The 16,581-nt window shown below is 38.4% G+C and overlaps 1 protein-coding gene across 1 annotated transcript in view; it reads left to right on the forward strand.

The window, feature by feature from the left end:
• The window catches only part of EXOC4 (exocyst complex component 4), a 923,760-nt gene that overhangs the window by 710,740 nt on the left and 196,439 nt on the right, over positions 1–16,581 (forward strand). The window contains exon 12 of the mRNA XM_006144991.1: positions 8,697–8,833. Coding sequence (XP_006145053.1) covers positions 8,697–8,833 — 137 coding nt within the window. The remainder of the gene's footprint in view (positions 1–8,696; positions 8,834–16,581) is intronic.

Below are 16,581 nucleotides of genomic sequence, written 5' to 3' on the forward strand. Positions count from 1 at the left end.
AATAGACCCTGCCTTTGCTAGCAAGAAGAATATTGAAGGCTCTACTCTGTGCATTTTCGGAGGTTTTTTGTGGGGGAGGGGCTCTAACAGGAGTGGCTGAGGACATGTAATCTTTAAAAGACAAAATAATCACATGAAATGCTTGAATAACATTTCTATATCAAACAAGGAGATTCTATGACTACAGATAACTTTGTGACATGACAGCAATGAGTCAAAGTGGAATGAGAATTGGAGAAATGTAAAGAAATGAAAGCATTTCAGACCACCTTTGGTGGCAGCCTGATGCCAGGGAGTTCTTTGAAAACCTCTTTCCAGTGTTATTCTTGTTCCTTGAAACTGCTTTAAGTGTTAGACTTGCTATAAAATAGGGAGGATAATGACTGCTCTACTTTCTCACAATCTGTTAGGATATTGATTGAGATATTTACAAAGTACTCTGAGTTCTCAGGAAGAGGGATGTTAGAAAATGCTACAACGATGTTAGCAGAGCCTGGAAACTTGAGCCAAACATATTTCAATAAGATTCATTTTAAAGCAGGTCGAAGTATTAGCTTGATCGTGTATGGCAATCATGTTCTTCTGGTCTGTCCTTTTGTCTTAGGCATCAGTTCTGTGTGAAGTAAAAGGCCAGGGTTGGGCCAACCTGTTAGCATAGTAGTTAAACTGAGCTGGGAGCTGGATCCCACGTGGCTGACTGCAGTTTGAATCCTGGCACCAGTGGCTTGAAACACATACTGGGCGTGTGTGCTTGCATGCCCAGAATTGACAGGATGGAGAGATGGGGGAAAAGAGACTGTGGCAGGGGTCGCTTTCCCTCTCTCTCTCTGGCAAATGTACATGCCCTTTAGCAGAAGGAAGAAAGAAAGAGACCAATGTTTTAGGACAGTGACAAGAGAGAAAAGCCAAAAGCTTAAAATTACCCATTAAGACTCCCTTGGCTGCTGGCACTGGTATGGCCTGTGGCTTCAGAAGGCATCATATTTGTAATAGATATTTTAACTTCTCTGTCTAATAATTTGTGTCATTTCTGGGTCTATTCTCTTAACAGATTTTCTTGCTCCTTAAATATTGGGTTGTCAAAAAAGTCATGACTTTTTTTCCCCCCTAGGCAAAAATGTAACATGACTTTTCTGACAACCCATTATTTTCCCACTTCTTTCCATGCCAGATCATTTGTGATTGGCTGCTGGACTTGTTTGTTTGTTTGTTTGTTTGTTTAATTTTTATTTTTAAATTATAAGTGCCGGATTTCGCTGTAGTTTTTTTAGATATTGTTTAACTCTTGTAACACATTTAAGTATTTAAAATTACTTTGATCACATCAAGGCTTGCATTTAGGTTTTATCGGAAAGATCAAGAGCAGCCTTGAGTGTAAGGCTACTCTGGCCCCTCTAGTGAGGCAATACTTTTCTGATGACTCTACCCAACACCCTCTGCTTTAGGAGCTTCTTCCACTCTAGCTGGTGGAAACATGAAACAGTCCCCACCCCATGTGAACTCTGAGGTTTATTTGTCCTGCCCTTTCCAGTGAGGTCTCTCCTTGCCCCACCCCCACCCCCTTTACTTTGTGAGGCTCCCACCTCTTCAGCATTTTTCCACATAAAACTCTAGTTGCCTTGGTCTTCCAAAATTTCAAATTAGGTCTCCTCGACTCAACAAGACTTCCAAGGTCTGTTTAGGTCCCCTCTTCCTGCATTGTGGCCCAAAACTGCCCAGCTGGGGAATTCACAGGGCTTCCCTTATTTGTTTTCCTTCTCTAGGGTCTGAAAACTATTATTTCATATACTTTATCTGATTTTATAGTTATTTAAAATAGGATTTTTAGCAATTTTATACCAAAATACTTTCATTTTACTTCTTTACAAGCAAGAGCTTTTTCAAAATAGTATTATCAAAATAGCATAACCATCATCAAAATTAGCAGTAAGTTCTTTTTTTAAAAAAGAATTACTTACTTAATTTTATTTTATCATTATCATTATTATTTTAATTTGCTATAGGGCATGTGCAATGATAAGAGAGAGAGAGAGAGAGATGTGAGAAAGCGAACTGCCAGGTCCAGGACTCAAACCATGGTCAGCCATGTGGGAGTGTAGTGCCTTAACCACCACACTACCTTCTGGTCTCAGCAATAAATTCTTAATATCTTCCAATATTTAGTCCATTTTGAATTTTCCCAACTGTCTTAGAAATGTTCTTTACTCCTACTTTGTCTAAGCCAGGATTCCATCTAGACCCATAATTGTTATGTGGCTTCAGTCTCTTTAAATCCAGAATAGTATCATTTTTTATGACACTGACCCATTAAACAAACCCAATCCCTGTTGCTATGGAATATCCCGTCATCTGTATTTGTCTGGTGTTTCCTCTGTTTCTTTTTACTAGAAGGTAATTCTAAAAGCTTGATTAGATTTTAAAGTGCAGTGTTCTTAGGAGCCGTGTATATCACAGATGAGGGTGTAATCAATCCTACCACATCCACTGACCTGTCAGAGTTGGCTTCCTAACGTTAGTGATGCTGAGATCGACTGTTGTCTGAGGGTCGTGGCCCTCTCTCTCTCTGTTGTGTAGTTTTGGTTATCTGTGTGACCAGAATATAATCTCTATGGTAGAACTTTGGTTCTATGTGAATGTTTATTTCCCTATTAGCTTTCATTTTCTGATTTTTTTTTTTTTAATTGTCAAGGGGGTGAGTGCACTGGCCAGAGAGAGAAAAAAGTCCCCAGTGAGATATGGTCATGCTCCCCTCCCCCCCAGGATTTGTACATACACATTCAGGTACCTAGAGTATTTCTCAAGCCACTGAGGCCAGGACTCTAACCTTGCTTGACCATGTAGGATCCAGATCCCTTTAATCAACAGACCACAGGGCTGGCCTTCGTTTTTTGTCTTAATGCCAACAAATAACCTTTACCTGAATCTCTTGTTTTATTCGAGGCTGTAAAAATATTTTGTAATTCTGTTATTTCTTCTGCATTTCTTAGCTGGTATTCTTCTCTACAGAAGAGACTTCCCTATTTGGTTGGTATTGCTGAAATATAGGTCCTACTAGAAAGAAAGAGCAGATGCATAATTCTTTCTCTTTACTTACCAGTTTTCAAATGAGAATTTGATTTAAAAGTCACCTTAAATGGAAAAAAAAAATGAATCTAGGCCACTGAGCTCCCTCTGGCCAAAGTTCATGATTAAGGCATCAAAGAGAATAAATTATTGAGTTGATTATGTTTATTAAAAAAATGAAAAACCAAGAGGAAGAGAATATCAGAAATAACTCATTTTTTTACCATTTGAGGTGACTTTTAAATCAAATTCTCCTTTGAAAACTGTTAAGTAAAGAGAAAGAATTATGCATCTGCTCTATCTTTTAAGTAGCAACTATATTTGAAGTATCATAAACTAGCTGCATGTCTTGGACAAACCCTTTAACATATTTGTTGTGGTTCCATAGAATTTGGCGAGCTAACAGTTTTCTTTCAGATCTAGAAGAAGGATTCCAGGCTCCACTACTTAATACACTGTCAATTGTGGTGATAAAGTGTGTATGTTTTTTTTTTTTTTTTTGAGAGAGATTTTTCCTATAGAGCTTGTGCACTTGCTAGACAGAGACACAGAGAGACAGAATGCAAGAACCCTCCCCCCCCCCAGGGCCACGGCCATGCCACCATCCATTCTCCTCCATTCTCCTCTTGGGATCTTGGGCACACCCACATGTGCCCAGCATGAGTTTTAAACCACTGGGTCCAGGGCTTGAGCCACGGTCAACTACATGGGAGTCCAGCAATGTAACATTATGCCATCTGCTGATCCCAGATGAAGTGTGTCTTAAAGTGATAGATCAATTTCTTTGACCATGTTTTCTGTTGACTTCTTTCTAAATCAATTTCCTAGAATCCTAGGTTCTTTATTATTAAAATTATTTTATTTATTTATTTATTTATATTATTCTTCATTTGACCAGAGAGAGACAGAGAAAGAGAAAGGGAACGTGACAAATCAGGTCTGGGGCCCAAATCACAGTTGGCTATGTGGACGTCCAGTGCCTTAACCACCATACCACCTGCCAGCCCTAAACCTTAGGTTCTTTGCAGCATCTCTGAATTATCCCTGCTCGGGAGTAAAACAGCATATGTGTGGAGAATGCATTCTCCAAACTAAAGTTGTTCTGAGTCTCCAAACCAAAGTCATTTCATTTTTGTTTTCTGAATTGTGAATTTATTTATGTCTTAAAACTTTAAAATGAGTGTATGTATATATTAGTGTGTATACACACACATGTATAAAATGGATTATAGTGTAGAAAATAATACAATCAAGTGAAATAAAAAGTATTTTTGTGATGGTATCCAAGCTCCTCAGGCACAATAATGTTCCCTCTTTAGAACCATGGGACTGAAGATTCATTAATGTAGTAATAAGGAGTTTGTAGTCTAATGTCACCTCACCAAGTCAGGCTTTTAACACAACTGACCATTATTATTATAGTCTAAGTCTCCCTTTTCACCTATTCTGTATGTGCTATGCATATGCATTAATTCACTTAGTAAACATTTATTGGAAGCCAGCAGTCTATTGGAAGAGACAGCCAAGTGAACCAGTTGTTACCATACCACATTTAGAGCCATGGTATTCTGGTAGCACAAAAGAAGGGGATTCAAATCTGTGCAGGTAATGCAGGTAGCCCTCTGACTCCTTTGTTGTTGTTTGGGTTGTTTTGTTTTTGTTTTTGTTCTAGGTTTTGTCATAAAGTACATGTACTCATCAGAGAGAGACAGAGAGAGAGAGTGAGAAACCACCTCCCCTCAGGTGGGATGGCCATGCCACAATCCCTTCTCCTCCATTCTCTTCTTGAAATATTTGGGCATGCATGCACATATGAACAGCATGATTTTCAAGCCACCAGGCCCAAGACTCCAACTATGGTCAGCCATGTGGAAGTCTAGTGCCTTAACCACCACACCACCTGCTAGCCCTTGAACTGACTCTTTAAGGATGAGAGGCATGTGCTAAGAAGGGCACTGCATACCCAGAGATCAGCAAGCACAAAGGTAAAGAGGCAGAAATTAGCATGGTGGAAGTAAGGGATAGTCATTTAGAGTGGCTGGAGCACAGGGTGGGTATGCACTGTGGAGCTGGAGAAAAAAGCCAGGGAGGTAAACAGAAGTCAGAGTTTCAAAGGCTCAGCATGTTGAAAAGTGCATGAGCCATGAAGTAAGACACCTGGATTCTCATCCTGTTCCTACCAGTGTTCCTTATCTGTCCTCAGGCATGTTGTTGAGCCTTAGTGTCCTCAAAAGTATAACTAGAGAACGGAGAGAGTTAGCCCCAAACCATGCTCTGTAAACACTATTCTAGTAGGTGTGAAAATACTGGCTATGAAAAATGTTTTCCTTAGTTCAGTCGTTAGAGGAAGATTGAATACTATATTCATCTCTTTAAGAGGCACAATGATATTAGCGTAGTAAGAGTTTCCAAAGTCTTCCAGTAAAGAAACTACTTCAGTTTTCTTTAACTCAGCATTTTCTAAATTCTTTGAACTTGGAGTCAGTTTTCTGTAATACTAGTGTCAGGTCATGCTGTAGAACCTTGTTTTGATGAACAATGAACTAGATCTGAAAGGTCCAATCATCTTTATTTATTCATTTGTTTAATTATTTTAAAGTGCAGAATTAAAAAGCTGGTTATTTTATACGCACTTCTTACTTTAGATTGCTATTGTATCCCTGTAATAAACTTTAGTTGTGTATTTTTCATAGAAATTTTTTTTATTCTAACAGCTGTCATGAATTTTTTCCCCTTTTTTCATATTATGCACATACTTTCTTACCTGCTAATAAGTTGCAAGAAATGTTAATCGAGTTGTTTCTAAACAAGTATCAATCATTGTGATGTGTTTAAGTAGAAATTACAATGAATAAAACTAGGACTCTATTATGAAGTCATAATACTCAACATTGGAAAGTCCCCAAATTAATAATGAATCAATAAATCATTTGTGATGCTAAAGAGATAAAAAAAAAAAAAGACAGGATTGGCCTAATTAGAAATTTGATATTTTCAACATTAATCTGTCAGAGCCACTGATTTGGAAATTGTTACAAATTCTTGAAAAAGGCAAACTTTTCTTTTCCACAAAAAATATCCATTATTTGGCCAACTACAGTGTCATTTTTCCTTGGAGAAAATGCAGTGATTGATTATCTAGAGTGCTACCATGACAAGGTAAACCAACCAAATAGCTGGAAAATTGTATGTAATCACAGAGCATCACAGTGGTTCTGTGTTGAACATAACCATTAGAATTAAACCAGGGCATTCTAATCATTTCCTGCTGTTCTTTCCTGTTCACGCCCCAAATCTTAACCTCCAGGGCATGTACAGAAGTATTCACAGTTGCCCCTTCCCCACCAAATGCCAGCAGCACAATTCTAGTCACCCGAAAGCATTGCAATAAAGACCCAACCCACTCCACTGCAGAGATCTCAAAACAATAATGATGTCTATGTCTATCATCCCTCATATATATGACATTCAAAGAGCAGTTTAATTTTGCATATTAACATTGTTAATCTTGTTTCTTTTATTAGTAGTTTTGTCCCAAAGATCCTAAGACATAAACAAGTGGGGGAAGGGAAGTGTGGGAGAGGGACAGAAACAAAAGAATGCTAATCCATTTGAGAAGTTAATCATCTATTCAGGAAGACCAGACACACCTGGGATGACCTGGAGACAATTACACAGTATTCACCCAGAGCAGAAGTACCAATGCACAAATTGAATACACGAGTCATGAGAGCCAACAGAGTAGAAAAGCAATCAAATTACCCTTGGTTATTAGAGAACGAAATTGAGTCATAAAAAAGGAAGGAGCTACCTCAAACTTCTCCTGGAGATGGGAATAGAACCAGGCTCTTTCTCCCAATGATCAGAGTAATCTCCCTATACTCATTTTCTCTGTCATGTTTTACATTTTAAATGGGCTTTGCTAGGCTGACTGAACGCCACTCTGTTATTAATTGCTGATCACATGGTGAAGGATATCCTACGTTCTGAATTAGGATGAGGATTTTAGATTCTTCTTAGTATGGGGACATTAGCTGGGCAGGATCAATTCCTGTCACTCACACATAAATACAGAGCATTGGGATTATGGATCAGGGTGAAGCTGCAGTGCTTTAATCTTAAAATCAATACAGAAAAGGAAGTTGAACTTGTGGGGATTCTTTGGAGACTGTAATTTGGTTTCCTATGGGGTTTGCCTTACAGAATATAACTGCCCCTTCCTTTTAACCTTCTGATTATTATAGTGAGGCTCAGAAAGAGGAGGGAGAAGAGAAAGAAGACAAAATAATTTCTATACCCAAATCACCTTGAATAAGCATGCAAATATAATTCATAATTCAAGCTAATCCTCCATTGTGTTGAGAAAAGCTGTATACTTTTATCCATTCTTTTTGTATATATTTTTAGAAAAAAAAATTAGCCAAAACCCTGTTCACCCTAGTCTGTATAGAAGCATAATAAAATGCCTTTGATTCTTTTATAGGTCACTGTCAAACTGGAAAAAAAATAGTTTTTAACGTTTGCTTTTATGGCTAAGTACACCATAGTCTATATAATTTTATGTAAATACATATTCAACAAACCAGTTACTGACTGAAGATTTCAAACTGCTAAGCATGGGATTAATAGTTACTCCAGTGTAATTCTGCTCCTTTTAAAAGTGGCATGAACTAATGGTTTAAAGAACTCAGTCTTCTTAATCAAAGATTAGGATGTATGGAATATGCCTCTTTTCAGATAGAACAGTGATTTGCTGCACCAAACTTACTACAAGTCTCTAGCTTTAAGATGGGCTTATTATTTTTCCCTTTGGGTGGTTCATTAATTCATTTCCTAAATATGTCAGAGTTTGTCTGGACCCTATTTTACTTACTGTGGTGACATCACTCTGAAATGCTGCAATCTCATGAAAAATCAATGGGCCGTGGGCAAGGGCTAGCTTGGAGGCAGGATGGTATGGTTAAAAGAGAAAAGAAAAGCTTGGAGCCTATCTTCAGTGACCTCCTCTTTCTAAACCTGTTTCGTCATCTCTAGAAGGAGCTGTTTAGGAGATCCAGCGGCTAGGTCGTGACATTGAGAGGAGTAAATGAGAGAAAGCATGCAAGGTGCAGCGTCATACTTTGCTCTTGGAAGAACCCTATAAATGTTCATGATTATCATGACGATTATGTGGGTCTCGAGTGAGATACCATATGCTGTGATGGGAAAACATTCCACAAGCTGTAAGGCATAATACAAATGTTAGCTGTTCCTTATAGACTGATGGTTTTGAAACCTTCAAAGTAAATCACGGAAGTCTCCTTTGCAATACCTGTCATGGGTCCCTAACCTGAAAGTAGAGCCCTGCAGGTGATAAATCAGGCTCCAACAGAACATGTGTTTTCTTTCTTAAAAGCCACAGAGGTATTTTGTGGCTGCCATGAAACCATTGGAGAAAACACTTTCACAGGTCTTTCCAAAACCAGCACTATGCAAGATATGTATTCTGTCGCTGTTTTGTTGTTTTCATTCCAGGAAAGCTCGAGTGTCCTAAATTATTATATCCTTTCAGTCATCCTTCCTTTTCCTACTCATTACCTGAGGATGGCAACTCTCTAAGTTTGTGTGTCCTCTCTTTGCTTGTTTGGTTCCAGAGCACGATCATTGTGGAGAAGACAGTGCAAGACCTCATGAACCTGATGCACGACCTGAGTGCATATTCAGATCAGTTCCTCAACATGGTGTGTGTGAAGCTCCAGGAATACAAGGACACCTGCACAATGGCCTACAGGTAGCGCTCCAGTGAAGGAGATAAGCGAAGTCACTGTGGAACCTCATGGTTGTTCTAGTTAGTACGAGCTGCCTCCCTGGTCTAACTTCCACCATTACAGTCAAAATTCTCCCTGAGTTTGCCAAGGGGACCAACGAGAACATACACCACAGAAGTAATCCCTAGACCCTTGTATAGTTATATCAACAGAAACAATAAAAGGGACGAAGGGACAGACCACTTAGGGCTGCCATTGGGTGGCTCAGATAAGGCGTCAGCCTTGATTTTCCTGAAAAACCTAGGACCATGAGATTTATTTTCCTTCAGGAAATTACAGATCTTGATTAGTCCATCTTGTTGAAAAGATCCTGAAAGTAAAGCCATTTGAAACTCTTACTAATTTATACTAATATTTCTTTTTAATTCTTACAAATATGTTCTTCTGATGTTTGATCTGTACTTTCCTTCTGTCACAAAAGGACAGTTTTGCCCATTTTTCAGCATCATTAGAAGTGAAAAACCATTATTAGGAATTTGAAAACCATTAGTTTTCCTTCTGACTTCTTTTCTCTGGACTCAAAAATCTCTCTAGGCTTATGGAAAAGATCATAGCTCTTTTCATAGAAAGCTAATAATAGGAACAAATTATGGGCTGGTTGACAAGACATGAAACAATTAGGGAAGAAAAGAATGTATAATAAAATACCAAATTATATGTGATATATAATTAAGGATAGATAGGTACATAATCAGTGGCTACTTGTGACCATACAGAGTATAAGGGCAGAAAGAATGAAAAAAAAAAGAGAGAAAGAGAAAGAGAAAGAAGGGGCGGTGGCAGTCCGAAAATGATTTTGCAGAAGGTGAGATACATGCTGAACAGATGAGATTTATGGACATGGAGAGAATAAGTAAAGGCATGACAAGGGTGGGAATGAAGCAGTAAGGGTAGTTGCCTGATATTTAGAGGGGACAATGAAGACGAGGTTTGACTGGAATAGAAAGTCCCTAGTAGAAGGTAGTTGGAGATCATGTTACATAGAAACAGTATGACCGACTTTCAAAGGGTCTTAACAAGTAAGACTTGGAAACTTAAATGTTGTATAGTAGATAATTAAGGAGTCATTATATCTGCACCAAAAAGCATTGTTTAGGGAAGATTGTTCTGGCAGAGAAATACAGCATATATTAATGCTTAACCTTCTGCATTTTTGTTTCATTCCAGCAATGTGATATTTATCCACAGTTACATGAGCCAATTACAGGAAAGAAACCCAACCAACTATCTCATTGAGATATACTCCCAATAATATCTTACTTTTCTTGTCCAATAGTTATTTATCAAATTTTATAATATATTTAGGTTAGGATCATATATAATTAGTAATTATGTTATGACCAGTTAGGTACTAAGTATTAATAATAATGGTAATTGAAAAATAATTTAGTCTTAGAATCATAGAAGATTTTAATTATTTATAATTTAATTGCTATACATAATTTCTGCAGAAAACTGTAATAAAATAGAATACTTTTAAGCATAAAAATGTATTCCACTAGGAATGAAATTCAGTGAGGAAATGAAATAGAAATAAGCATTCAATCAGGAAAAAAAGGATAAAATGAAAAATACCTAACTGAACTTTGTTAATATGTATTTTAAATAGATAATAGAAGGTATCCAATTCCTAAAGAATTGAGATTCCACTGAATACATTTTTTAAATTGACAGATAATAATTACATATGTTTATAGGATACAATGTGGTATTCTGATATATGAATATATTATCAAATTATTAAATCTAACATATTCATCACTTTACATACTTTTTGTTAGATATTATGCCATAATGTGTATGTGCTCACCAAAGAGAGACAGAGAAAGAGAAAATGAGACCTCACCCCCAGCGGTGATGGCCACACCACAGTCCCTTCTCTTGCATTCTCTTCTTGGGATTTTGGGCATGCACGCACAGGCACCCAAGATGTGTTTCAGGCCACCAGGTCCAGGACTCAAACTGCAGAGTTGGCTATGTGGGATCCAGCACCTCAACTACCACACTACCTGCTGGCCCCTGTACTTAATTTTTTGTGTATATGATATAAACATTTAAAATCTACCTGAGGTTGGCCATGTAGCCTTGTGGTTAAGGAAGCTGATCCCACATACATGATTTGTATCTGGGCCCCAACAGCTTGAGAAACACACCAGATGCATGTGTGTGCATGCTCAAGATCACGATAGGCTGGAGACATGTACAAGAAGGGATTGTGGTATGACCACACCCCATTGATGGTTGCTTTCTATCTCTCTCTTACTATCTCTGTCTCTCCCTGACAAGTTCATGCACCTTCTAGCAATTAAAAAGAAAACAAAAGTAAACAAAATCTACTCTCAACAATTTTGGAATATGCATTATATTATTATTAACTATATATAGTCACCAAGTTGTGCAGTAGATCTTAAAAATGTATTTGTCTTATTTAACTGAAACTTTGCATTCTTTATTTTTTTCTTTTTAAAAGTTTAATTTTATTTATCATCATTATTTTTTTAATTAATTTTTTTAGGGAGATTTTTGCTATGGGGCATGTGTACTCACCAGAGACACAGAGAGAGACAGAAAGTGAGAAATCACCACCCAGGGGGACTGGACACACCACAATCCCTTCTCCTCCATTCTGCCCTCAGGATCTTGGGCACATACACACATGTGCCCGGCATGAGTTTTAAGCCACCAGGTCCAGGACCACAGTCGACTACATGGGAATCCAGTGACATAGCCATTACACTATCTGCTGGTCCTGATCATTATTATTATTTCTTAAATTTGCTACAGGGCACATGTGCTCACCAAACATAGACAGAAAGAGAGAGAGAGAGAAAGTAAGAAAGCAAGCCACTAGGTTGCAGGTCCAGGACTTGAAATGCAGTTGCCATGTGGGAGTCCACATGGACCACATGGCTGGCAGGTGGTCCTAACCACCTCACCACGTGCTGGCCCCACTGTGTACTCTTTGGCCAACATCTCTCCACCCTCGCTCATGTCCCCAGTCTCTGTTAACCTCTACTCTCCACTTTATGCGTGTAACTGTTTTCGATTCTGTATATAGGTGAGATCATGCAATGTTTGTCTTCCTGTGTCTGGCCATTTGATACATTTAAAATAGTAACTTTTAAAGTATCAGTATTTATGATATGCCAAAAATTATATCTTTTGCAATCATTTAAAAATCACACTAAAAAAATAAAATGTCAATTAAAAAATATAGGAAAGAGAATATAGCTTTTCAAAATTATTCGAAGGCATATACAAATAAGTCACTGCTCTAAGTCATTTGTCTTGAGATAGGAATTTCTGAGCCAACGTTGTATTTTCAGCTTTATAAAACCAAATTCGAAATTGGTTGTACCAGTGTCTCATATACCAAATGATAATTGAATAATATATTTTAGATATTAAAATTTAACTTTTTAAATATTTTTAAACAATTGCATTTTAATAATTGTGTTTAAATTTTATTTTCATATTTGCGTTTAACTCCCATTAAAACTAAAGCTTTTTTTGGGGGGGGAGGTTTTTGCTATAGGGCACATGTGCTTGCCAGAAAGACAGAGAGAGACATCGAGAAAGAAAGTGAGAAATCACCCCCCAGGGGGAAACACCAAACTGCAAGCCCTTTTCCTCCATTCTCCTCTCGGGATCTTGGGCATGTACACACATGCTCCCAGCGTGAGTTTAAGCCACTGGCCCAGGATTCGAACTGCAGTTTTCTACGTGGGAGTCCAGTGACGTAACCATTACACCATCTGCTGGTCCCAAATTAAAGCATTTTTCAAAAGTGAGACATGCTCTCTTTTTCTTACTTATATCTGATTGTGGGACTCAGTAACTAATCACAAGTATTACTGTTGATAAACTAATTAATTTTAATGGAAACATTGTATAATCTGACTATGATAAGATAAAGTTGACTTGAGAATAACATTGTTCTTGTTATTTTGAAAGATCATAGGGGGTCTTTCCCTCATTTTTTTTTTCTTTTTTTGGAGAGGTTTTTTTGCTACAGGGCAGGTGCTTTTGCTAGACAGACAGGGAGAGACAGAGAGACAGAAAGTGAGAAATCATCCCCCAGGGGACGGCCACGCCGCAATCCCTTCTCCTCCATTCTCCTCTCGGGATCTTGGGCACGCACGTGCGCCCAGCGTGAGTATAAGCCACCAGGTCCGAGACTCAAACCATGATCAACTATGTGGGAGTCCAGCGACATAGCCATTACGCTAACTGCTGGTCCCCTTTCCCTCATATTATTGATGCCTGTCAGAATGTCAAGTCTTTGGGAACTGCTGTGTCCACAAAACAGGCTGACCTCTGTTGATAGCTCACATCTTAAACTTTTCCCTTATTTTAAAATAATACTGTCATATCCACTGAACATAGTTTTGTTTCATTTTGTTTTTCTTGTTTGCAGTGATCCCAGTCAGTTTAACCCTAATATATGAAAGCCCTTCAGATATGTGGAGATAACGATCATGGTCAATTAAATCTTTTTTGTTTTTGGTCTCCCTAGACTGAACATTCCCAGTTTCTAGTATGTGCTGTATCTGCACACCATCCCAATCATCCTCCTCCATTGCCCATTAGCTTGGCAGTGCCCCAAACTGAGCCCAGTGTTTCAAATGAACTCAGGGTATTTCAGCAGAACCATTCCTTTCCAGCAAGACTCAGTGCTGGATACCATGTTTCTTATTTCATCCTATCATTGCATTTATCAAATACTTACTGAACACCTGCTAAGACCATGTATCAGTGTGGGGACAAAGAAGTTAATCAGTCACAGATTCTACTTTCAATGGGCTTATGTTCTTTTTTAAATTATTTAATTTTATTTATTTATTTTTAATTTGCTATAGGGCACATGCACCCAGAGAGAGAGAGAGAGATGGAAAGTGAAAAAGCAAGCTACCAGGTCTAGCACTCAGACTGTAGTTGGCCATGTAGGAGTCCAGCGCCTTAACCACCATTCTACCTGCTGGCCTTGAATTTATATTCTTGATGAAAAAGGAAGGGGACCAGCAGATGGCGTAATGGTTACATTGCTGGACTCCCATGTAGTCGATCACAGTTCAAGTCCCAGACCTGGTAGCTTAAACTCACGCTGGGCACATGTGTGTGCATGCCCAAAATCCCAAGGGGAGAATGGAGAAGAGATTTTAGCATGGCCATTCCCCCTGGGGGGGTGATTTCTCGCTTTCTGTCTCTCTGTCTTTCTGGTGAGCGCACTCACCCTATAGCAAAAACTTCTCCAAAGAAAAAAAAAAAGAATGAAGAAAGATTAACATGGAAATCTGAGACAAAGAGATCAAATGTGTATATACATGGCATTAATTTATGACAGGACCAGCTGCTTTAGGGAGATTATTCTGAGTTTGCTGTGAGATGTATTAGAAAAGCAAGAGTGTAAAGGTAGAGGGGAGACTGATATCGAATGCCTGGATTAGGGAAGAGACAGACGTGGAGGTTAAGAGACAAATGTAAGAGGAAATGTGGTTGAAATTAGCATTTTCTTTTCTTATGCTGTATTGGCGGTGATTTTTAAACATAAATTTAAGATCTCACATTTACCCATTAACTTTAATGTTATTTTTAACTCATCATCTCAGTCTATTGAGATATATTTGAATTCTCATTCTGTCATCAAAAAACCTAAACAATTTCTTCAAATTACATGTCATCCTTGATTTTATAAGCAATCTTTTTATCTCTTGATGTCACTGGAAAAACCCTTCAACAGGCCAGGACTAAGTTGAGAATTTGAGGGGTATACCCCTTGAGACTCCCTTTCTGATTAACATCTGTATATTACTCAGTACTTCAGTTTAGATGATTTCTAACTAGAAAGCTGGCCATTAGCTGAGAACAGAACATCTGAATGCCAGAACATTTGAGCGGACCCTGCAGCCCACATTTGAATGCCAACATTTTTCCACCTACTAGTTATATGACCTTGAATAGCATCTCTGCATTAATTTTCTCATCTGCATAAAGGAATGATAATAATTCATTCCTCAAAGATTTGTTTCAAAAATGTCAGTCTTTTAGAACTGCTCTTAGCAAAATAGTATGCTCCCCACAAAATAATTAGCTGCTATTTGATAATGACAATGATGATGATTGGCTTTGCTACCACCCATGACAGTGTCCCCTCTATTTCATCATTCGCCCTAAAAGAGACTATCAAATGTCTTGTTGGTGTCTTTCCAGTCCCGCTACTTTTAATATCATCAGCCCTTCTTCTTATCCTCCCAAGAGACGGACAAGTACAAGCCAGCTAGCTATGAACGATATCAAGTATTGTTTCAGAAATCCTCTAGCCCCACTTTGCCCTGTGCTGCTGAATCAAATTATTACCTAAGAACTCTCATCTTCGCCAGTTTTTTAAATTACCCTTGAAAACAAGATTGAGCCAACTACGAGCCAAATTTACCATTTCTTCATGTAAGTCAGTAAGGGGGACCAGCAGTTGGCATAATGGCTGTGTCGCTGGACTCCAGTGTAGTCGACCACAGTTTGAGTCTCGGACCCGGGACTGGCTTAAACTCATGCCAGGCACGTGTGCATGCTTGTCTAGGATCATGAGAGGAGAATGGAGGAAAAGGAATTGTGGCATGGTCATTCCCCCGGGGCGGGGGGGGGTGATTTCTCACTTTCTGTCTCTCTGTCTCTCTCTCTCCTTCTGGTGAGTGCATGTGCCCTCTAACAAAAACCTCTCCAAAAAAGATAATTACTAAACTTAAGTCAGTAGAGAAAGGAACTAAGACATTTGACTTCTCTATGAGATCTTTCAAGATCCTAGTGACTACCACTTCCTGTTTACAAAGTATCTCTAATAATCTATTTAGAATTTTACCTGTTATTCTAGACACGGTGGAGGTTCAATGGTGACACAACTGAAGCCACATAGGAAAGATCCTAGGTTTGCATCCTGGGGCCTTCCTGAGCATGCCAGGTGCATGTGCATGAGCTTGTGATGCAGGCTAGCTGAGGCTAGCGTGGATCGTGGTGTGGGGGCCCTGTTGGGGTTCCTGTCTCCTTGTCTATGTTTCTGTCTCTCTTATTGACAAAATAAACTAAAAAAAATAATAATTTTCCTTATAATTCCAAATTTACTCTATTCCTTTAATTTACCTTTTTTCTTTTCTTTTATGAACATCAGAGATTTGCTCTCAGGCATTTTTCCCTGTCAGGATACCTCTGAGATGATCAGCAATGGTTCTATAATTCTGTGCTTTGAGTTACTTCAGTATTCAAGATTCTTGCCTACATTTATTAAACCTTTAAGACTGTTCTTTGATCTCAGTTACTATTAACAGTTGATCACTCTGTCCTAGGATTTCATTCATTCACCAGTGTTTCTTGAGTACTTGCTGAAGAGTTTGTAAATAGAGCAATAAACCAAACAGATTAAGTATATATTCTTATGAGGCTTACATTATGTTAGTGATGGGGGAGGGGAGATAAATAATACTAAGTATAATTGATAAACATATCATAAAGAATTTTAGAAGATAATAAGTACTGTGAAGAAAAGCAGTAGAGTATGGTAGCCTCAGTAGAATGGGGGAAGGAGGCTGCAATCCAAATAGGGTGCCCAAACGAGGCCCTGTTGAGGCTTGAGGAAAGGATGGGAGGAGAAAGAGAGTGAGACAAGTTATCTGGGAAGTGTGTTTGATGGCTCATGGATTCTGCATAATGCATCTCAGGA

This window comes from Tupaia chinensis, unplaced genomic scaffold (genome assembly GCF_000334495.1).
Source record: "Tupaia chinensis unplaced genomic scaffold, TupChi_1.0 Scaffold000140_1, whole genome shotgun sequence".
Lineage (NCBI taxonomy): Eukaryota > Metazoa > Chordata > Mammalia > Scandentia > Tupaiidae > Tupaia > Tupaia belangeri.